At 43.3% G+C, this 23,608-nt stretch overlaps 1 protein-coding gene across 1 annotated transcript; it reads right to left on the bottom strand.

Annotated features, from left to right (window-relative positions):
* Positions 1–1,199: 1,199 nt before the first annotated feature.
* LOC109753199 (pollen receptor-like kinase 4) lies at positions 1,200–10,252 on the bottom strand. Its single transcript, XM_040396223.2, has 4 exons — positions 9,577–10,252; positions 2,844–3,136; positions 2,361–2,751; positions 1,200–2,262 (listed from the first exon to the last, which is right to left on the bottom strand). Exons 1-4 carry the CDS (start codon positions 10,250–10,252, stop codon positions 1,598–1,600), a joined length of 2,025 nt encoding a protein of 674 aa, XP_040252157.2. The 3' UTR covers positions 1,200–1,597.
* Between the last annotated feature and the right edge of the window lie 13,356 nt (positions 10,253–23,608).

Here is a 23,608-nt window from a genome sequence, read left to right on the forward strand (position 1 = left end):
CCATGACATGTCACTATCTGAATAGCTGTAAAAGATCAATTCTTCTTTTCCTTTTTTGTATATGCATCCAAGATTAATACTAGGTTTTACATTGTGCAAGATTTGCTTGACGTCGCTCATATGTTTGATTGTCGGATTCTCCATAGTGCAATATCTGCAATATGTTGTTTCTTTTTTTATAGTGTACAATAGGTTATTCGTTAGTGTTATATTTAGCAATTAATAGTTTCACATACTTAATATTCCGTGATGATTGAATTTACTAGAAAAAGGAGTTTCATTTTATCATCTCTCTTCCAACTTAGTAAGACGCGACATCACTGAGAGAAAGTTATCTAGAATCATTGTTTGGCTAAAGCAAAACACCTCGTGTACATGCTCTTACTAGCTTCCCTCTAGTTTGTTTCTTTTATTTGTTTAATGATACGCGGGATTTCTCAAACACCCACTTGCCCGATCCATTTTCATGATAAATTCAGAAAAACAAATTTGTCTAGAAACTACCAGCACTAGCAAACTGTCACCACGTGTGACAAAAATACTTGTGTTAGATTTGGTCAAAGTTTGAAAACTTCTCCACTTAAAAAAAAGAGTAAAAAACTGTGAAGCTAGTTTGGGCCAGGTCGACACCAAACTGCTCGTCAGGCCTGTCATATTCCTACTCTACCCTAAAAAATATATATTCCTACGCAGGGCTCTTTTTTTTTTATAAACGCAATGCTCCCTCGGCAATGGGGCCCCGAAACCCGCATCCCCGCGGGTTTTTACCCTATTAGGGGAGGGGATGACGTCTTTCTATCCACGCGGGCTGTTGGTGGGTAAATTATAAAATCCGACATGTTTCGCGGGTTTAAACCAGTTTCAGTATTACCCAGACCAGAAACCCGACAATACCCGTCAAACTACAGTTTAACGCGAAACCCAACAATAATCTTGACTCAAGCGGCTCGAAGCCACATCGGCTGAGTGATCAAGCCCCCTAGTGTCGAGCCCCTTGAGTACAAACCAACCCCCAGATACTATTTATCTTATATTGCTGCAGCTGAAATATACTAGGTTTTTGCTGCTGTAATATGCTCCTGCTTTTCATTCAAATGCTGTTATTTTCATTGTCTGCTCGTGAGGATGGGTTTCCCGTGGGTTCAGAAAACCAGATGGATTTAGGGGACGGGCAAAAAATTAGCCCCGCGCACGATGACAAGGACGGGGACATGTTTGCGATTTTTCGTGAGGATAAGTTTGGTCGAGCAAAACCGATGGATTTCGGCCCCATTGCCATCTTGACTCACACTCCTTTATTGTGACAACAACGACGTTTGCAATTTCGCATGCCACCCCTGCAACAATTTATCAATATCATACGAAGGAAAATTAACACAAATGAAAACGGCCTTATTCTGACACGAACAGTCCCCCCCTACGACTGACTGACGACGACGAAATCCCACAATCAACCCCTCCATTTTCCTCAACAAACTCTAACGATTCATACACGCACGCACCCAAGCCGTCACAAGTTTACATACCCCTGGCATGGATGCACGCACGGAGCAGCCAGCCATCCACCCAATGCAAGAATTTCATATGTTGCTATAGGTTACGTCGAGAGGGAGTGCGGGTGGTCGCTCGCGGCGCCGGCGCCGGCGCCGTCGCTGAGGTAGGACGAGGCGGTGCTGCTGTCGTCGGCGGGGTCGCGCTCGCGGACCTCCTCGATGCCCGCCAGCGCCTCCTTGATGTCCCAGCGCGCGGCGATGTCGGTGTCGCAGCAGCCGAGGCCGACCTTGAGCAGCTTCACCATCTCGCCCTCGGCGCTGCGGGTGTCGCGCATGTCCTTGTCGAACACCTCGCCCGTCCACTCCTCCCGCACCACCGAGTGCACCCAGCCGGCCAGGCCCGTCGTGCCCTCCCGCCCCTTCTGGAGGTAGTTGGTCGGGAACCGGCCCGTCAGCAGCTCCAGCACCAGGATGCCCAGCGTCCACACGTCGCTCTTCCTGCTCGCCCGCCCCGCCGCCGCGCACTCCGGCGCCTTGTAAGCCACCATCACCTGCGACGCGTGGCTCGGCGTCACCACGGGCACCAGCGCGTAGTCGCTCAGGATGGGCTCCAGCTCGGCGTTCAGGAGCACGTTGGAGGACTTGAGGTGCCCGTGCGGCACGGTGAGCATCGGCAGCTCCTCGTACAGGTACGCCAGCCCGCGCGCCACCCCCTTGATGATCTTCAGCCGCGCCGGCCAGTCCAGCCGCGGCAGGCTCGACGTCGCTCCTGCATTGCATTGCATGCACTCATCAGACGTCCATCACGTCTCACATCGATCGGCACTCCAGGACGCACATGAAATATGTATGATCAGTTATCATTACCGCCATGGAGGATTTGAGCCAGGCCGCCGTTGACCATGTGCTCCGTGACGAACAGCTTCTCGTCCTTCTTGTAGTTCTTGTAGAGGTAGGCGACGACGGGGAGGAGGTTGGGGTGGACGAGACGGCCGAGGCGTCGCATGTGCTCGTTGAAGTCCGCCCGCCCGGCGCCGTTCATCTCCTTGAACCGCTTCACCACCATGGGCTTCCCGTCCACCAGGGTCGCCTTGTACGACGAGCCGAAGTTGCCGCTGCCGAGCACCTCCGCCGACGCCCGGAGCAGGTCCTCCAGCTCGAACCGCTCCCGGCCCTCCTGGAGGAACACCAGCCCGTCGCGCCGCCCGCCGCGCTTGGACGGCACCGGCGCCACCACGCCGTGCTGCTCCGAGTCAGCCTGCACACGCGCGCACGATCATGTCAGTTTCAGTGCTGATTCAGTTCAAGGGTTTTATGTTCTAACCCGGCCACGAAATGCCTGCCGGTCACCTGTACGATCTTGATGGACTTGTCGGCGGTGGACTGCATCTTGGCCGCGGCAATGCCGCCTCCACCGCCGGGTGTCTCGGTGGCGTCCGCCGGCTCGTCCTTGTCCTTGTTGCGGGAGAGGAGCGCGGTGATTATGCCGATGATGGCGAGGAGGCCGCCGAACGCCACCACCGCGATGGCGATGATCATGAGGACCCTCAGGCTGCCTGATGAGTCGGAATCTGGTGAGGCGCCGAGAAGCGCCGATGGAGGGCACGCAACGTCGAGCGGCGCGCCGCAGAGATCGGTGTTGCCTGAGGATTCCACGGGCAAATTAGGATGAGACTTGAGAGGATGCATACATCGTGGCAAGATCAAATCTACACATAAGCAATTTGGTGTGTTTCTTAGGTTTGTCCTAATGCCAATGTTGCACTAATGTCCCACACGTATAGAGTAGTTTGGTCACATGGCCAAACACTGTCCATGGTGCCGAGAGGCCACAACTCTATAATTTGTGACATTGTAACAATTTGTCTTTAACAGCGTGCATTTGCAGTAACAATCCATGTTTTATCCATGCAATTCATCCACATTAAGAAGGCATGCATGTTTGCCCATCATCAACATGTCATCATCTCATCATAGTTAATCCTCACGCTTTATCTATATCATCCGCCTACAAATCTTAGCATGCATTTCCGCTGCAATCGTATGGGCTATCTTCTAGTTTTTGGAGTATTTGAAGAGTATTGTGGGTTTTTATAACTTCGATGTGTTTGGCATCGACAAATATCATAGTTTTATAAACCATATATAGTATCCCAATACCATGTTGCTTTTTGTAGTATTTGAGAAAGATGTCTTGACCTCTTTTTCCTAAACCCAACCGAGAAAATCTGTTGTTACTAGAAACTGAAGTATTCATTGGCGAGTCGTCGGAATACTAAAGTTACTATAACTACGTATTTTGAAGAATCATCGTTGCCAAACTAGTACGTCTCTTGAAAACTCATGGCCAACTAGGATTTTTTTTCATGGCCCGCTGACCACCACGGGCACAAGAACGACAACGTGGAGCACATGGATATATCTAAAATGTTAAAATCTTACCTGGCTCATGATCTAAACCAAGTGGATAGTTGACCACCAGTGATGAGATGCTCAAATTATGTCTTTTGCGGGGTTTGCCCACCTTACTCAGAAACCATAGATCACCTTATGCTCGGATGCCTAACTAGAAAAATGTGGAGGTCTGTCCTGATGTGGCCACCTTAAATTTTACACACCTTGTCGTGCCAATAAGTAAACGGAGCCACAAACTTGGATCACCAGTGGAAGGCGCCCCCCTCTCATGCCAGGTTATGTGGAGTTTTGGCATGGGCGAAATCCTGGACTCTTCCTTAACATCTCACCTACGCCTTCTTTCATTCTGATTATAGTAAAAGGTAAGGTTGAGGGTTGGGAAATTGCAGGGGACGGACACTTGGCAGAATAATTGTGGGAGAGTTGTCTTTATTTTGTGTGGCACCCTGGGAGGTGCTTTTATTCATGTAACTGTTTTACTTTCACTTATTAAAAGAAACGAGAGAAATATTTGGACTCAGAAGAAGGTGATTAAGTGTTGCAAAAGTATGTGGATTTGCTATGGTTTAATTATGCTTATACATAGGATTGTAAAAGAAGAAAATATAAAAACCACTTTCTTTGTTGAATTAAAACATTTTCTATATCGTAGCGAATAGTTGATTATATATTCATACTCATTTCTCGATTATCCGGATAACCTTATCCTCAGTGTTTCTCTACTCTTATCTAGTTCGGCTACCTATATTGTTGTTCTCTTATATTTCCTCAGCAACTTATCATCCACCATCTCTTCTATATATGACACCATTAGCACCACTACACCATCGTCATCCAAAGCAAAAAAAGTTGTTTCTCATATCAAAATCAGCTAACGAAATCATGTTGCTAAATATGTATGTGATGTAGTTAATATATATTGTTAAATCGTGATCTTCAGTTGTGCGGACACCTTAACTCTAACATTAAATACATCTAATATAAGTATGTTTATCACTATTTTTTATAAACTGCATTTTTTTAATAATCTTCTTTTTCAACAAAAGAGAATTATGGTTTAAAATTTTTTTTTTCAAAATTTCATATTGTTTTCAGTTGGATTTTTTGTTTGTTTGGGATCGAGTTCTATCCAAGCAAAGTTTCCATTACATGACGACAAAAATAAGTATAATTTATACTAAACTTTTACACTTTATAAACTTGTTTTACTATATTATAATTTAATGTGTATGTGTTCTACTATTTAATTGGCATACTTAATCACATAACAATGTTGATAGTATTAAATACAATGTTATTTTTATATAGTTGTAACACATATTATAAAATAATTATCAGTTTTGTGCTCAATTTACGCACTATTCTCTAACAGCAATTACGCCATTTTTTCATTTGGACATGCTGCCCCTTAAGAAAACCATGACAAAAAAGTCGCTAAAATGCTAAAAGGATTTTTTTTAAATCACACATCTCATTGAATTGATATTTGTCAATTTTGCGAATTATAGTGTATATGTATAGTTTCATGTGTTCTCATGTATATTTTAATATTCTTACATATCGTTGTAGAGATTGCTAAAGCGTGTGTCTTAATAAAGGGTTACGGTGGTTGATGCCAAGTAAGCAAATTTATAGAAATTTCTAGAGTATAAATTAAACAAGTGTCATGTTTTTTATATCTATTTTTCATGGTCAAATACAACTTACCAGGAATAGTAGATTCAAGAATAAGTTAACATTACCACTGGTATTAAAATATCATTTCTTATCGTAACCACCAAGAAACACAAAAATGATGTTAATGTAAACTATTTGAATATTTGATGTGTTCACCATAATGCGCTTGGTACCATCTTGTGTACCCCAAGTGTTCCTACTTGTTTCTGTCAAATAATAGGTCTTGCAAGAAAACATTAACATCTAGTTAACATATATTTCAGTATAATTTGTATGATGTCCATCGGAGAAGACTACCAGCCTAGCTAAACTCGTCAAAGCTAATTAGATTGATTTGTTCATATGTGATGCACATTGTAGTTTGTGGTGTGGCATCATCCCAATAAAAATAACAAAAAGTTTTATGGTGTTAGCAATGCATGTTCCAAGAAAGAATCTGTCGAGGAGAATAATCAAAACAAGATAAGAAAACATAAGTAGAATACCTAGTACCTATCGTTACTTCAAACATCTTGGATATGATATTGAAGGAGTGGCCAACCAATGTTTCCAAATGGATAGGATATGGTATTTATATGTGTGAGATATATATCCTAGTACGTATGGATTCAAAAGCTTAAGAAAAGCACCACCCTATGATTGTCAAAGAACAATAGTCGATTCTATTCGTAGCTGCCTAATTCCTATTACTTTAGCGGGATTGCTCATGACTATGTAATTGCAATAGGCGTAGGCATGAGTTGGATCATTGATTGAGTATTAACTTTTTGTTTCACCTCCTCCAGATCACAAATGATATCAAATTAGATTCACAATTCATTTTTTATGTTGGCCAATAAATAATGAGCTACAAAAATATTCATTCTTTTTTTGTGTCACGACATATTACTCCCCTTCCCCCTCCCTTTTAAGAGTGCCATTGTATGTCCAATATATTGATCAAAAGATGAAGGCTAGGATGAAAATAATAATATTAACACTAAAAATGGAGAACAACGACTTGTAGGGACATTTATTGCAATTTATCTTTCATAGGGTGTGGGCCTTCTATTCCACACAAAAAAGCACAATTTCATTCTTTCATATACTAGGTAGTATTTACTTGGAAAAGACAATGTTCCATACTAAATAATACGGGTCCATAACCACAATTTCCAATGCCTTAGACCTTGTAGCACTTACCAACGAGGCCCTATCGATTAGTATTCCACAAAAGAAATCCATTTTCTTTTAGTATTATGAAATTCCACTGCTCAGATTAAGGAAAATATAATATAATAGGATAAAACAAAACGGGTGACCAAAACAAAGATAATCAACCAAAAGGGATATACGCTATTAGTTATATACATCGTAGGGACAATTCAATGTTAATCATCTCCTTGCCAAGAAGAAGATACGGGTTCCGTTCCCATCGCTTGCCTGTTTAATTTAGTAAATTATCATGACTTCCCTCTAGACTTAGCTACCATTTAAGTCTCACCTATTAATGATATGTTTTTTCTACTACATATAAGGAACTGTTAAGAAAGAAATGCTAAAAATACCACATATCTTGTTCTAGCAGGATATTGGGTAATTCTTGGTTTTTATTCTGAATCTTTCTATTTTGAACTCGGTTAATGGCGAAATTTACTATATATGATACACTTCATAGAGCATACCTAGTGGAATATATATCTTACATATTTCCTCTCCCTTTATCCACATCCCTTTAGTTTCACTTCACATCCTAAAATATCATTGTTTCATAGCTATCTACCACAACAAACAATACCCACCATAAGAAGTTTTGAGGGCAGTACAACTAATTTAGTAGATGCATTCGTCTTCTTAGAGCATCTACAACCGGACTAGGCAAATCCGTACTCTCAAACACCCGCGGACGCGCCCGGCTGAATTCGCAGGCAGTGACCGGTCAGTCCTCAAATTTACTCATCTGTATCCGGATACCTCAAACAAGAAATGAAGAAATCATAAATTCATACAAAAGCATGCAAAGAAAAAAAATCGGCGTACTACATAGATCAACTACCCTAGTCCTCGTCGGATATGTCCATTATCTTTGTATCCGGCTAAGGGTACATGGCCGGCAGCCGTAGCTCCGGCTCCTCCGCATCGGCCTCCGCATCCATATCCGCTTCGACCTCGTCGAAGTGCGCGTAGGTCGCCGCCCGTTGCAGCCGGATGAATTGTTGGTTGGCCTTCACATAGGCCTCATCCTAGATGGACTCTAGGATGGCCTACTGCTCCGCCATCTCGTCCACTTGGGTGACGATGGAGTCCGCCTCCGCGTCCTCCATGTTGAAGCCTGGAGCTAGTGCCAGCTCCTGCTCCGCGTCGTCCTCCTCCGGATCCGCCACCTTCATCGGAGCCGGCTGATGCTCCTCTCCCTCTTCCGGCTCCGGCTAGTCCGGAGGCAGCCCGGCAGGGATGCGGGTGGCGCGCCTCACCCGGATCTCCTGCTCGGTCTAGTATCGGCGCTGCGGTGTGAGCATAGTGTACGTGGTTATCTTCTGCCGGACCATGGAGAAGCAAGAGGAAGAGCGGTGGATCTGGAGAGAGGAGGTGGTTGGGCTCGGGTTTGCGGCGCCGGAGAGGGAGGGGGTGGATGGGCTAGGGTTGGGCGACGTTGGCCAGCTTAAATAGGGCGGCGAGCCAGAGCAGCGCCACGCGGTGTTCACCCCCCCCCCCCCCCCCCCTCCCCGGGCGATTCCACGGGAGACCCCATCGTCAGTCCAACATGGTGGACACGCCCAAGCGCCCAGATCCACCCCCTATTTGGACTGGATATGATGGGTGCCGGTCAGCCCGGACGTTTGAGGCCCTTTTGGGGCGCCCAGTTGAATCAGTTTCGTGATCGGTTAATAATCGGGCTGTTCGTCGAATGTTTGAAGCCGGTTTGGGATGCCCGACTGAGGATGCTCTTACTTCTTGTTCTTGGTTTAGGAAAGGTTAGCGTTCCAGAGCTACAATATGAGCCCCGTGATTTCTTCTCCGTAAGGCACATCCTAGACACATCAGTGTTGAAGTATGTGACCACTGATGGTGCTCCTGCCAATTCAGCTTTAGAGCATTGTTAATAGTATAGCCGGCTGCTGGTTATATATTATTGCCAAGTCATCTATAGTCAATCTTATAATTGACATGTATAATCGTTAGTTATGAATATATACTACTATGATCCACCTTACACTCTCGTAGAGTTTTTAGGAGCATGTGTTGCAACTCGTTGTTCATCTATAACCTGCCTCTTTTTTCTTTCATATTCCCTCTCATCCACCTCAGCAAAATATATAATTTAAATTATAGCCCAGTTACATCACCCTATTATATTTGCTCTTATATTTTCTTAACATATTTACTAATAAAATTTTATACATTAGTAGTATATTGAATCTATTCACAAAAATAGTATATTGATTTTTTTTAGTAGAGTACTTGTGTCCCTTCTCCCAGGCGCTGTTTGCTTGGCCGGCTAAGCAAGGCATATCCACGTTAATTTTATACTAATTTCGAGGGGTATCACTTTGTTTTTTTTCTTCACCTGATCTTGTAGCGAAAGCTACTATCGGCTCTCTACTTCATCAATCTTTAGTTCCCTGGAATTAATAATAACTTGCTGAACTGTGCGCGACAAATGCGAGAATGAAAATTAAGTTTGGCTCCGTTACACCCAAACCATCCTATTACTAACTGATTTTAACGCTACCTCTAGCTACAATTAACTGCACTCGAATGAAGTGTACATTACGTTCACAAACAGTGAGATTTGCTCAGAAAAAAAGAATAAAGATTCACACAAAACAATTCCATGCCAGCAACAAGAGAGACAGAGAGGATTGATATAGTCATATTAACACCAGCACGATCGAACGAAAGCCACATGCAGCAAGCTAAGTATATAACAAATTAATGAGACTATAGTAGAAAACGTAAACGTACGTGGATGCACGTCGTCGTGCAATGAACGAAGGAACGAATTACTCACCTTCGAACGAGGCGGCCTTGAACCGGCGGAGGCCTTGCGGGATGGGGCCGGAGAGTCGGTTGTGGGAGACGTCGAAGAGCTGGAGGTCCTTCTGGTCGAAGTCCGGGATGTTGCCCTGGAAGCGGTTCCTGGCGAGCTGCACCACGAGCAGCTTGGGCGAGGTGATGGAGCCCGGGATTTCGCCCGTGAAGGCGTTGTCGGCGAGGAAGAGCTTCCTGAGCCCCATCATCTCCCCGAAGGTGTCTCTGGGGATTTCTCCGCTGAGGCGGTTCCGGGAGAGGTAGAGCATCTTGAGCGCCGGGAGCTCGGTGAGCCCGGGCGGGAACGGGCCGGTGAGGTTGTTGTTGGCGAAGCTGAGCACACGGAGGGACGTGAGCGCCGCGAGCGGGGCCATGTCGGGGGCGTTGCCCTGGAGGCCGAGGTACTCGAGGCGGAGGCCGAGCACCTTGTTGGAGGAGCACCGCACCGCATACCAGACCGGGTCCTGGCACGGGCCGGTGCTGGCGGAGGAGACCCACTGGTCGAGCGGCGCCGGGGGGCGGTCGCCGGATGGCCCGCGCAGGGTCGCCCGGAGCGCCAGCAGCACGTCGCCCTCGGACGCCGCCGCCGCCGCCGCGACGAGGGCGGCCAGGGCCAGGAGGAGCAGCCCGGCCGCGCCGGCGCCGTCGCCGGCCATGGCGAGCGCGGCGCGCGCGGGTGTCGGAGGAATAATTAATGGGAGGCGTGCGCGCGCGCCGGCGGCTAAAGAAAGGCGGGAGGAAGGAGGTGGTGGGGAAGAGGAGGAGGGACGACGCGACGACGGAGGTGGCGGGGAGAGCTAAGAATAGGCGTGCCGCGCGGCCGGGCGGTGCGTGCCGGGCGCATGCGGAGTGGCCGCGGCTTAGGTTCCGAGGCCGGGGCACAGCCTGGCCTGGCGCGCGCGTGTGAACTCTCTGACATAGGCCCCAACGTCTCCCTTGTTCGTCGTCTTCGTTGGTTCGTCTCGTCATTTTTCTGTAAACTACTCCTACATTCCGGCGAGACGGGTGAGCATGCACGCACGTAACGCACGTACGGGATGACATGGTACTGTAATTTCGTAACAAGATGAACATGGGACGCGGCGACAACGAGACCTGATGATTCGATGCAGCCAGCTGCTACTAGCAAGTCCAAGTAGTAGTAGCCGTGTCGCGCCCACGATATTGGCGATGTGAGTATGTTGACCCGTGAGTATATGTATTCTAACAAAGTGTAGCACGACAGGAACGAGGCAGATCTGCAGATGTCGCTGTGGGGATATTCCTCGTGCTGAATTAATTAACCCAAGTGATGTGATCCCTAAAAGGCGTCCTTGGCACCTTGCTGTGCTATTCCAAAATACGGAAGTTTTACTAGCACAAATGTCCATGCGTTGCAACGGGGGAAACAAACTCACACACAAACCTAACGAGTCATCTTCGTTGCCATTTCTCCCATGCCATCATGATGGTGGTCACTTGCCCACCTATTACAACAAACGTCATCAATCCCAAGGCGGTGAGCTTGGTCATCACACTCTACCGTGCCGATTTCACAAACCTCTCCCTACACCGACTTGTAGTTCCTTGCGCGTCACATACATCTTCACACGCTTCAACACAAATGTCTTAACAAATCAGCCGATGCATTTCATTCTTAGCGCACACAATAATAATTATTAATGCAAATTAAGTTAAGTCAGGAGGACATCAATTACTTGAGTCAACACAAACTGCATACACTTCACTGTCAACAACGTCCTCCTTCTTCATCTCTAGCATGAACTTGGGTATGTTTCCGGCAGCGAACTATGGCGTGCTCTTCCGCCATGGCCATCTAATCATAGTTTAAAAAGCAAACGAGCGACTCACCGGTTGTATCGCCGGCTCATCGGTTCATTCGTGACAAAAAAAGAATATTTAAGTTATTCAAAATTAACCTTAGATCAAATGAGTACGCATAATATTGGATGTAATCCATTAAAAAATCACAAAATGATTATGGCCTAGTTGGTTATTGGTCCTTTAGAGTCGATGGGCTCAAGGACAACGGTTTGATCACAATTTGACGCACCATTTAACAAATATTTTCTTGAATTTTAATGAAGTCTTAAAAAACATGCAAAACGTTGGTTCCCATTGGCTACAAATCAATAATTGTTAACTTGATATTCACACTGTCCGAAATAATTCGTACTTCATATTTCTTCTTTTAAATTCCTTCCTTTTCTTCCTAATAACAGGGGTCGGCTTGCAGCAATCCTTTCTTAATTGTGCAACTGTTAACCGTTAATTATGGATGCATTAGCAGCCCACAAATCCCGCATCCTTTAAAGGACACACAAATCCAGCCCCATCATGATCCCTCCCTTTAATCAAGGGGACTCCTCGCCGGTAATTAATGCCCCCGAATATTTCTCTTTTTTGCATGGCAGCCACACAATCTCAGGGTCAATTCCTTTTAGTCTCTTGCAAGCAATTAGGGAACGTATATTCGGGCGATTCAATATAAATCCTTGAAGTGGGATTAATCACAAATAGAAGTCAGCTGAGTTGGTTACCGCGGGTTCTTTTGATATGAGAGGTGTTGGTTACTCGCAGCCCATAAATTGATGTACGCCCGTATTTGTTTTTTGCATGGATGGGCTTCAATCGCATACACTGACCCAGCCAAGCGATCGTTCAACCCAGAAACAAAAACGCGAGCGAGCTTGGCAGCTTGCGCAGCCTCAAATAATAGTACCACCTCAGATAATAAAAATCTTCAAGGCGGGACGAAACAAAAAAAAATCACCTAAACGGGACGAAACAAAGCGAAACCAAACCAAGAATACCTACTCCCTTTAATAGTAAGTATAGATGTAAACTATATTTTACTTGATATTACGAAGCCCACTCAATTTTTTTACTTAATTTTCTGGAGCCCACTCGCAGCCCATAAATTGATGTACGCCCGTATTTGTTTTTTGCCTGGATGGGCTTCGATCGCATACACTGGCCCAGCCAAGCGATCGTTCAACCCAGAAACAAAAACGCGAGCGAGCTTGGCAGCTTGCGCAGCCTCAAAAAATAGTACCACCTCGGATAATAAAAATCTTCAAGGCGGGATGAAACAAAAAAAGATCACCTAAACGGGACGAAACAAAGCGAAACCAAACCAAGAATACCTACTCCCTTTAATAGTAGGTATAGATATAGATGTTTGTTTAAGTTTCCCTCGCAAAAAAGAAAAAAAACTTTTTAAAGTTTGACCACATATAGAGAAAAACTTACGCCATGTTCGGATCCCCTCCACTTCCCAACTGCAACTCCCGGAGCGGAGGGAGTGCCAGCACAATCGTGCGGAGCCGCTTGAACCCAGCTCCTCGCCCGGAGCGGAGTTGAGAGTTGGGAGAGCTTCCGAACAGGCTCTTGCTAACATCTACACAATTAAATTTATATAACATGAAAAATATGTTTTACGATGAATCTAGTGAAACCAATTTGGTGTTGTAGATATTGATATATTGTTCAATAAATTTGACCGAACTTAAAGACGTTTGAGTTAGGACAAACTTATCATTTCAAGTATTTCAGAAAGGGGGGATATACACTAAAGAAATAGAGTAACACTATAATGTTTATGTGTAATACAATGATTGTTTTTCCAACTAATCGATAAATCTTCAATAAGAATGACACAATTCATTTGGACTTCATGAAAGTTGGCCCCAAGATTTTAATGATGGGTACTAAAAATTATGTTAATAAAGGAAAAATATAAGAAAACTATATACAAAAGTTAACTACTATTCCTCTGATCCATATAAATTGTCTCAGCAGGGATTAGTAGCTATATAAAAAAAGGAACAACATTAAGAAAATAGATTTACTATTTCACATCTAGATATAAAATAGTTACCACACATCTAACTCTATCACCATAGGATGAAAGGCCTTTAAGATTCATTCTTTTTTCTCAGAACAGTGCGTTGTTTTCTTTCTCTCTTTTTTAGGGGTGTTCTTCCGCAGACTGCGCTTGCACTAGTTTGTTTCACGTATCGATCCATAGGGTTTTATTGAGCCTTTTTTTGCACATCGTTTTGGGGGTTGTGGTCGATTTTGCACGTATGTGTAGCTGCATTCATGGGTTGTAGCTCGTGCAAACACACCCTGCATCACATTATTAGTTGCATTTTTTCCTTATTTGTTATCTTACTGCAAGAGGTGAAGAATGAAAAAATGGACAAGTCACACGTATTTTTTGTTTGTTTTTGTTTTCACTTTTATTTCAAATATCGTTAATTTCTTTTTTTTCTTTTGGATCAAACATGTATGTATCGTGCAAAATTGTTTTGTTCACATGCATGTACCTTGGGTCGTGCTGGTGTTTGCGTTGTCGAGCCGGTTTTTCGTGTCGCATTGGTGGCCGTTTTTCTCATTATCTTCCATGTTTGCGTACGTGTGAGTATATGATCCTGTGTTTCACATAGGTTGTGCCATAGGTTGTGCCACATCGGGACGAGATTTAGCAACGTCTTATCTAAATTTTCAAATGTACAATCTTTTGTTGCTGAAATTTTCGGGCAGCGTTTTGATCCGCGTCACATTGTCGACCCATTTCGCGATTTCCGTCTGTTGTTGGCCGGCTATGTGACGTCGCACACACTAGGGGCGTTTTGCGGCTCGCATTTGTTGTCGGGGTTGTGTCAATTTTCACTTTGTGCGGGCAGCAGCTTTTTCTCACTCTATGTTGTGGGTGCGGGTTCAATTTTGGTATAGAGTAACATGACACTTTGCTCTCACTCTCTTTCTTCCGTTGAGCTACTATCAGTTTTTTATTTTTGCTTTTTAATTTTTTATTTCTTCTTTTCTTTTTAGTTTTGTGTAGTTGTCCGAGTTACAATCCACCCTTGACTCGCATTTAGGCCCATAAATTGTTTCATTCGAGTTGCAAACCCATCCTTGAATTGCAACTAGGCATGCAATTTGTGTTTCCCGGTAAAAAGTCCACACTCAACTCGTAATTGGGCTCGTAGTTTGTAGTTGTCCCAGGTGCAAGTACCTTGGGTCGTGTTGGTGTTTGCGTTGTAGAGCCAGTTTTTTTTGTCGCACCGGTGGCCGTTTTTCTCATTGTCTTTCATGTTTGCGTAAGTGTGAGTATATGTTCCTCTGTTTCACATAGATTGTGACACATCGGGACGAGATTTAGCAATGACTTATCTAAATTTTCAAATGTACAATCTTTTGTTGCTGAAATTTTTATGCAGCATTTTGATCCGCGTCATGTTGTCGACCCGTTTCACGATTTCCTTCCATTGTTGGCCGGCTATGTAATGTAGCGCGCTGGGGGCGTTTCGCGTCTCACATTTGTTGTCAGAATTGTGTCAATTTTCACTTTGTGTGGGCAGCAACTTTTCTCACTTTATGTTGTTGGTGTGGGTTCAATTTTTGTATAGAGTAACATGACTCATTGCTCTTACTCTCTTTCTTCCGCTTAGCTACTGTTTAGTTTTTTATTTTGTTATTTATTTTTCTATTTCCTCTTAGTTTTGTGTAGTTGTTCGAGTTACAAATTCACCCTTGACTCGCATTTAGGCCCGTGATTATTTTCATTCTAGTTGCAAACTCATTCTTGACTCGCAAATAGGCATGCAATTTGCTTTTCATCCAGATCACAAGTCCATGCTCAACTCGCAGCTGGGCTCGTAGTTTGTAGTTGTCCCAGTTCAAGTACACCCTCGAATCGCAACTGGGCCTGTAGTTTGTTTTATCCCAGTTGCAAACCCACCCTTGACTCGCAACTCGGCATGTGTTTTGCTTTTATTCCAGTTGCAGATCCACCCTTGACTCGCAACTAATCCCGTAGTTTGTTTTATCCTAGTTGCAAGTCGACTCTTGACTCGTAACTGGGCTGATAGTCCGCAGTTACCCTTGTTGCAAGTCCATCATCCATTCCTAATTGGGCTCGTAGTTGTCCGAGTTGCAAGTCCATCCTCGGCTCACAACTGGAGATTGTGTTTTAATTGCTTTTCATCCTAGTTCCAAGTCCACCCTTATAGTTTGTTTCATCCCAGTTGCAAGTCAATACTTGACTCGCAACTAGACTCGTAGTTTCATAGTTGTCTCGGTTGCAAGTCCACCCTCATGACTCACAACTCGTATCATAGTTTTTTGTAGTTTTCCCAGTTGCAAGTCCGCCCTCGACTCGCAACTCGTATCATACTTTTGTGTAGTTGTCCTAGTTGCAAGTACACTCTCGACCTGCAACAAGGCCCATAGTTTGTTTCATCCCACTTTCAACTTCACCCTTGACTCGCAACCCGGCCAATGTTTAGTTTTTCATCCTGGTTGTCGGTCCACCCATGACTTGCAACTGGGCTCATAGTTTGTTTCATCCCAGTTGCCAGTCGACCCTTTACTCACAACTAGGCTCATTGTTTCATAGTTGTCTTAATTGCAAGTCCATCCTCAACTGGCTACTGGAATCATAGTTAGTTGTTTTCCTAGTTGCAAGTCCACCGTCGAATTGCAACTAGGCCCATAGTTTGTTGTTGTCCCAGTTGCAAGTCCACACTCGACTCGCAACTGGGATGTGTTTTGTTTTTCATCTCAGTTGCAAGTCCATCCTCAACTCACAACTCATGTCATTGTTTCATATAGTTGTCTCAGTTACAAGTCGTCCCCTGACTCGCAACCAGGCCGGTAGTTTGTTTTATCCCAGTTGCGAGCCCACCGTTGACTCGCAACTGGGCTTGTGTTTTGTCTTTCATCCCAGTTACAAGTCCACCATTGACTCGCAACTAGAACTGTAGTTTGTTTCATCCTAGTTGCAAGTCAACCCTTGACTCGGAACTGGGCACATAGTTTCGTAGTTGTCTCGGTTGCAAGTCCACCTTCGACTCACAATTGGGCTAATAGTTCTCCCAGTTGCAAGCCCACCCTCAACTCGCAATTAGGCATGTGTTTTTGTTTTTCATCCTAGTTGCAAGTATACCCTTGACTCGCAACTGGGACCGTAGTTTGTTTCATCCCAGTTGCAAAGTGGACCCTTGACATGTCAATCCTTGACTCGCAACTGGCCTCATAGTTTGTAGTTGTCCCAGTTGTAAGTTCATCCTCAACTCGCAACTCACCTCGTAGTTCTCCCAGTTGCAAACCCACCCTTTGACTCACAACTAGGCTTGTGCTTTGTTTTTCAACACGCAATTTGCCCCGACCCCTAGTTCCATGTCCAACCCCAACATGTAAACTCACCTGACCCAGTTGCATGTCCAAGCTAAACATGCAACTCATGCTCGACATAGTTGCATGTCCACTCTCGGCACGCAACTCGTCCCCAACCTAGTAGCCCTATATAGTTGTATTTATTTTTTTGCAAATACATGTCCATTTTTGTAATACACACTCTATGTTTTTCTGTATACACGGGGAACATTTTTTAACACACATTGAACATTTCAAAAAATACATGATGAATATTTTTTTTCAAATACAGGCCCACGCATTTTTTAGAATACATGGTAAACATTTTTCAGACACCTACTGTTCACTTTTCTGAATGGTATGAAACGTTTAAAAAAAATATGCGAACATTTTATTTACAATGCAAAAAAAAATTCTAGAAAATGTCATATTTTCTCAAATGCGTGAAGTTTCTTTTAAGAAGCTGTCACGAACATTTCCCTGAATATTATGATTTTTTCCCATTCTATAATACATTTTTAAAACATCACAAATCATTCTTTTGAAATGCATAAACATTTTTTAAATGGTCCAAACAAATTTTTTATTGAAATAAAAATAGTATAAATTTATTCTTTTTTTCAAGTTTGGAATTTTTAAAAGTGCCCACACTCTAAAACCAGTTCGGGGATTTTCAAAAATTGTCCATGTTTTCAAATTTTGTTCAAGAAGAAATTGTTTGGAATACCAAATTTTGTTCAAAAATCGGAATTATATAGTTTATTCACATTTTAAAAATAGTTTTTGAAATTTTAAAATCATTTGTGTTTTTAAAAATACTCAACATTTCAAAAAAAGTTACATTCCTTAAAAAAGGTTTCCAAAAAAAATCAAACATGTCTACTAGTCTGGACGCTGTGCTCTGTATGTTAGCAGCATGTATTAGTTGGAGTGATAGGAGCTCTCGTTCCTTTGTATGAGGTCCCGAGTTCAATTCATACCTAGTGCACTAGGGTCACTTTCAAAGAAAGATTGTCGCGCTTTAGTCATGGAAAAAGACAAAGAAGATGGGACATGGATTTGGTGAACATGGTTCCACGCACACCCTTTATGAATAGTAAATTAAAAAAATACTAGAAAAAATAAAAAAGATTGGGACATTTTTTGTAACATACTTAGTCAACCGATATCCCTGCATATGAAGTTTCACAAAGAATTTACATCTTTATTATTCTGGGCAAAAATGACAAAAATCAAAGCTATATTAAGAAACACAATTTAATGAATAGTAAGGTCCCAATTGTATTTTCTTCACTAAGAATACCACGGGTGTCAATACTTAGTGAAACTTTACACGTGAGTAGAATGGTCGGCCAAGTTTGTTGCCGCAAACTTTTAGTTTTTTTTTCGATTTTCTTAGTATATTTTTTAAATTTACTATTCACGTGGGTGCGCGTAGAACCATGTACAACTTTGTAATTTTGAATATGCCATAACTTAGATGTGAGATAATATCTCACATCTAGATGTTGTACAGTCAGACCCTTAAGAAAAGTAACAAAAATAGCACAGAAAACTTGCATAGTTTAAAAAAACTTAGTGGGGGAGGGAGACACTGACACCCCATCCCCCAGTAGCCCTAGGCGTTTCGTTAATTTGGTTAACTAGATGATTCCCCGCGCGTTGCGGCAGGACCTGCTAACAAATTTATGTGAAAACTGTATTTGTTGTACCATGGAAACATGAACCCATGGATCGGCAATTAATTTATTTGAGGACTCTTTTATGCAGAGCTTAGAGTTAACTATCTGACTACAAATGGACTCGACTAAACATGGTAGAAATAGAGTTGTAGTATTCTTCAAGAAGATGCAATCATGGGTGCTAGAAAAGCAAAAATGATGTGAAAAAAGTTGTTCATCATCAGTTTTTTGTTTGGATAATGGAATAGATGGCACTCAGTCATCCTTTATAGACCATGATTTTAGCTCATCAATTTTACTTCAAGATGACTCATCATTGTAATTAAGGACGAACAACTGAGTCACATGAAGCAAGTGGGTAGAATTTAAAAACCAATTGAATCTGATCCACCATTGCCTGTTTAGACATAATTCTCCGTTGCTTCTCATTGTTAGGTGTCACAGGAAGTTGAAAATCACTGTTAGGTCTCATAGGGTCTTGGATACTGGAGATTTGACAGTAGTTTATTGCATAACATCGTAGGAAATATATACTAATCTACACTGAACAAAGAGTTGATGTCAGGGTATACAATGTTCCTGTTATAAAGTAGCGCCAATTAAATCTTCAGAACAAAACTACAGTAGAGTAGAAACTGAAAAAATGAAGATTTTCTGACCATCAACAACAATTGAGCCAAACAAAGTTAGTACAAAGAGGGCATTCAAATAATCATAGCAGTATCTAGTGCCTAGTGGTATCAAGAGGTATAAAAAGCAGATGGGTCACTATTATAAAAAGTTAGTTCTTCAATCACTGTTCGCTCCTGCCATTTTCTTTCAATGTGGGGAGGGCATTTGGAAGACCTGGGCTCCTCTCAAATATAAAATCTCCCTATGGCTGTTAGTTCGCAGGTGAATTCGGACGACTGATCATCTTGCAAGGAGAGGCTACGTCACAATGATAGTTGTGCATTTTGTAGCGGGCATGACGAAGACGCTGACCATTCATTCTTCGGCTATGCGGCTGTCAGTATGGTTTGGCATGCCGCGCTTAGCTGGGCCGGCCTACAACCCCTCCATCAGTAGATGAACACCACTTTCACGTACTATTAGTGAACTGCTGCTGCTTCAACTCTTCGGAGAACAGCAAGGAAAAAAGGGTTTAACTCTCTGTAGTCACCTTGGTCGACGTTTGGTCCATCTAGAATGAGCGAATAGTACAATTAAATGCAAAATGCATGTGTAATGCAAATATAATCATAACTTTGGTAAGGCATGGGGCTCGTAGATACCAAACCTGCCAGATGGTTATATATGAATTTGGGAAGTAGGTTAGGTTGCACATCAAGAAGCACTAATTCACTGTCAGACCCTTACATATTTGAAGAACAATATCCTCTCAAAGAAACAACACACGGAAACATGAGCATCTGGGACTGGGCAATGACTGTCGAACAAAATTTAGTTTAGATATTAATCAAGCACACAAATATGCAGAAAGTAGCAATGTATAGGAACAGTGTGTGTGCCTGTAGCATGTAAGGATGCACAGGAAAAAATCTACTTGAGAACAACAGGGGTACATGACCTTCAAGTGCAGAAGAATCCTTGCCGTAGTCCGTAGGTCGCCGTCCTCGCCCAGTTGAAGCTAGCAACCACCTCGGACCTATCTTCAAGTGCCTAGAAACATACGAATACCACATCACAACACCAAATCAAGCCAATCACGAAGCAAGCACACCAGAACAGAGCAGAGGCCCAAGCTCACCATTGATATCGATCTTCATCAGACCTGTGCTAACCACAGAAATCCAACAAAAATGAAAGAAGATTAATCAACCAAAGCACCACAAGAAGTCCAAAACTACAACAGCTAATAAGTGAATGAAGATACGGGCCAATCATGAGGAAGACATGATCACGCTCTTCTTCAGGTTGTGCTTGCGGGCGTTGATAGCGACGGCTAGGAGGCAGGGCGTAGCGAGCTTCTCCTTCCAGAACTCATCCCGCAGGGACCGGGCCGCGTCTGCTGCATCTGAGGCCATCAGCGTTAGTAGATCCCGGAGCAGAGTAACTCGTGTGCACTGGCTCAGTGGGCTGCGCGGGGATGGCTGGTGCATCCGAGGCCGCCGTCATGAGGAGGCATGTAGTAGAGCGTCCCGCTAGAAGTGGGGCCGCAGTGGCCATGGCCGCATCTGGTGCGTCCGATGACGCCAGAGCGAGGAAGGTTCAGAGCATCGCGTCTGAGGTCAGAGGTCAGAGCGCCGCGTCTGAGGTCGCCGACGCGAGGAGGGCCCGGAGCAGACGAATGGCCTGCACACATGCTGATTCTGCTGTGTGGAGATTGCCGCTTGATCACTCCTTTGACGGAGAGGATGATGCCTACAATCAGATCAGGAGACAGCGGCGTTGAGTTGCAGGAATCATGGAACAGGAGGTGCAGTGCCTTGGTGCGGTAGGATGCGGGGATTGCAGAAATAGGAGGGGAGGTGAAGTGGAAGGGACGGTTCACGGTTGATGAGGGAAGAATGCGAAGCATATGCGGCGTCCAAGGAGGGGAAGGGGAGACGGGCGCAGGCCAAGTTCGGGCTTCCAAATTAATTAGGGGGTGTTTGGTTCAAGGACTTTTTAGTCCCAGAGACTAGAAAAAGTCCCTAAAAAGTCCCTAGGAACCAAACGGGAGAGACTTTTTCTAAGGGACTAGAAAAAGACTCTACTAGAGACTTTTGATTAGTCCCTCGGACTAGAAAAAGTCCTAAGACTTCTGAACCAAACACCCCCTTATTGTGATGCTCGGGAAACCGAAAGAAGAACCTGAGCGTGCCGGTTAATTGCATCGAGGTAAAAGAACACAGAGAGGTCACCATCAATCCAATGACCACCAGTAAGGCTGGCCATAGTGGGGATAACATAAGTAGTATCATGCACTTGGGACTCGCAAACTTGCTTATGTGGCAGGCAATTAAAGAAGAGAGAGATGGTTATAGTAACATAGGTAGATACCGTAACATAATTAATGTTATGCTACTATGTGTCATGCATGGCAATAAATGAGACCACCTATGATACTAATCTATGATACTATGTACTATAGAGGTAGTAACATAGACTAGTAACATATGCATGTTACTAGTCTAAGTTACTCCCCACTATGACCAGCCTAATGAATGTCTAGACCGATAGATTGTACAGCTTGGAAACTGAATGCTGATGTGGCATGATGATGACGTGGATAGTGTGCATGTGAAGAGAATTGGTAGTAGTGGGGATCAACTTCTTAAGAATGTAAGATACGGCTCGGTTAAAATGGTTATTTGGTAAAAAAATTGGGTCAGTATTCACTCTACTAAACCTTTTCCCGATATTCCTGATTGTTCCCCTCTTCATCCCCGTTCAAGGTGGCAACGGGGACGGGGATAACCGGGGATGACTCCACCATCCCCGCCCCGATCCCCGCCAATCCCCATCCCCGCGATCCCCGTGAAGCTTCGTGGGGGACAAAACGCCCCCCATCACTGTTAATATCGGGTACCCGGTACCCGTCGGGTATCCATGGGGATTTCAAAGCTGACTGTGATAGGTGAGATTGGAGAAGACATGGTTGTTGGGAGAGGTGGAGAAAAATAATTGTGTGAAATATCTAGGTATTAATCTATATATTCTGCATTTGTAGTACGAATGGCATAGTTTTCGGGTATCCATGAAGTCCCCAACGGGGAAATTTTATAACCATCCCCGCCCCGCGAGACTAACGGGTACCCACCAGACAATACCCATGGGGCTAATTTGTCCTCCATCCCTGCTCCATGATGGGTAAATCCCCGCGGGTACCCATCCCCACGAGGAATATTGCCATCTTGAATCCCCGTCTTTGTTTTAATGGCGCTTGATAGCCATGTATTTTGGGGTGCTACAGTTCTCTTGCTTGTGATTAATCACTCTAGTTACATCAGTAAGCTCCACAACGTCACGAGGCTACCCCTTAAGATGAGGTACACCCTGCTTCATTTTCGTTCTAATGGATGTAAATATTCTCCAATAAAAAACTTATTGCAATCCCCATTTTACAGGTATATTAGTGTTCTACATCCCGTGCAGTTTTTTGTACATCCAATGGTCATGTAGAAGTAGTTCAACATTGTTTCCATCTTTTTTATTTGTTCGTTTGCAATGGGGTTTTATCCACTGATATGTTAGTATTGTTACATTATGAACAAAAACCACTTTGTTGGACGGGTGCATTGGAGCCTATTTCAATAGTTCCAAAATGATATTTTGAAGTTTGAAAAAGTTCCAAAATTAATTCCACATGTTCGTATGGATGTATGTTACATATGCACAAATTCTGGTAATGAAATAAGTAACCATGGGAGTTACACACAAACGACAAAATCTTGATTTTGGAAAGATGAACAATGCATGTATTATTCACTATTTAGAAATCGCCATTTTTTCATTTTTGTATAGCTCACATGTTTACTTGTTTCATCACCAAACTTTACACATGTGTAATGTCCATCCATATGATCATGTAGAATTCTTTTCAGGACTTTTCAAAATTTTGAATGTGATGTTTGAACTATTTAAAATAAAGTCCTCCAATGCACCGATGTTTTGAAAATCTACTCTCCATTATGAATAGTTTTTATACATCCAAAAGGCGGTGTTGAAAGCCTACCAATTGTAATTCCCCTTGTATGAGTGTTCTTACATCGTGTCTAGGTTTCATAGATCTAATAATTGTGAAGAGAATAGTTCTATCCCTGTTCCCCTCTTGTTTTGTTCGCCGCACGGTGGAGTTTTATCCGTAGCTATTTTACTATTGTTATACATCATGAGTAGTTTACAACCATTCAAAACTAAAATGGTCTAACACTTAACAAATGTTTTGCACATTTAAAAACTATTAATTGAATTGATGAAAATGTTCAACGCGTGTTAAAAAAAGTTCATCATGTATTAAAAATTGTTTAACATGTGTTGGAAAAATATTGAACGTGTACCTGAAAAAGTTTAACACATACTAATAAAATGGTCAACACGTACTAAGTTATGTTCAATGTGTATCTGAAAAATACTGAACGTGTATTTGAATAAAATTCAATTTTGTATTTGAAAAATAAGAAAAGGCAAAAAATATAAAAACTATAAATAAAGCTTTAAAAACCAATAATAAGCACACAT

Source organism: Aegilops tauschii, chromosome 7, assembly GCF_002575655.3.
Source record: "Aegilops tauschii subsp. strangulata cultivar AL8/78 chromosome 7, Aet v6.0, whole genome shotgun sequence".
NCBI classification, from domain to species: Eukaryota; Viridiplantae; Streptophyta; class Magnoliopsida; order Poales; family Poaceae; genus Aegilops; species Aegilops tauschii.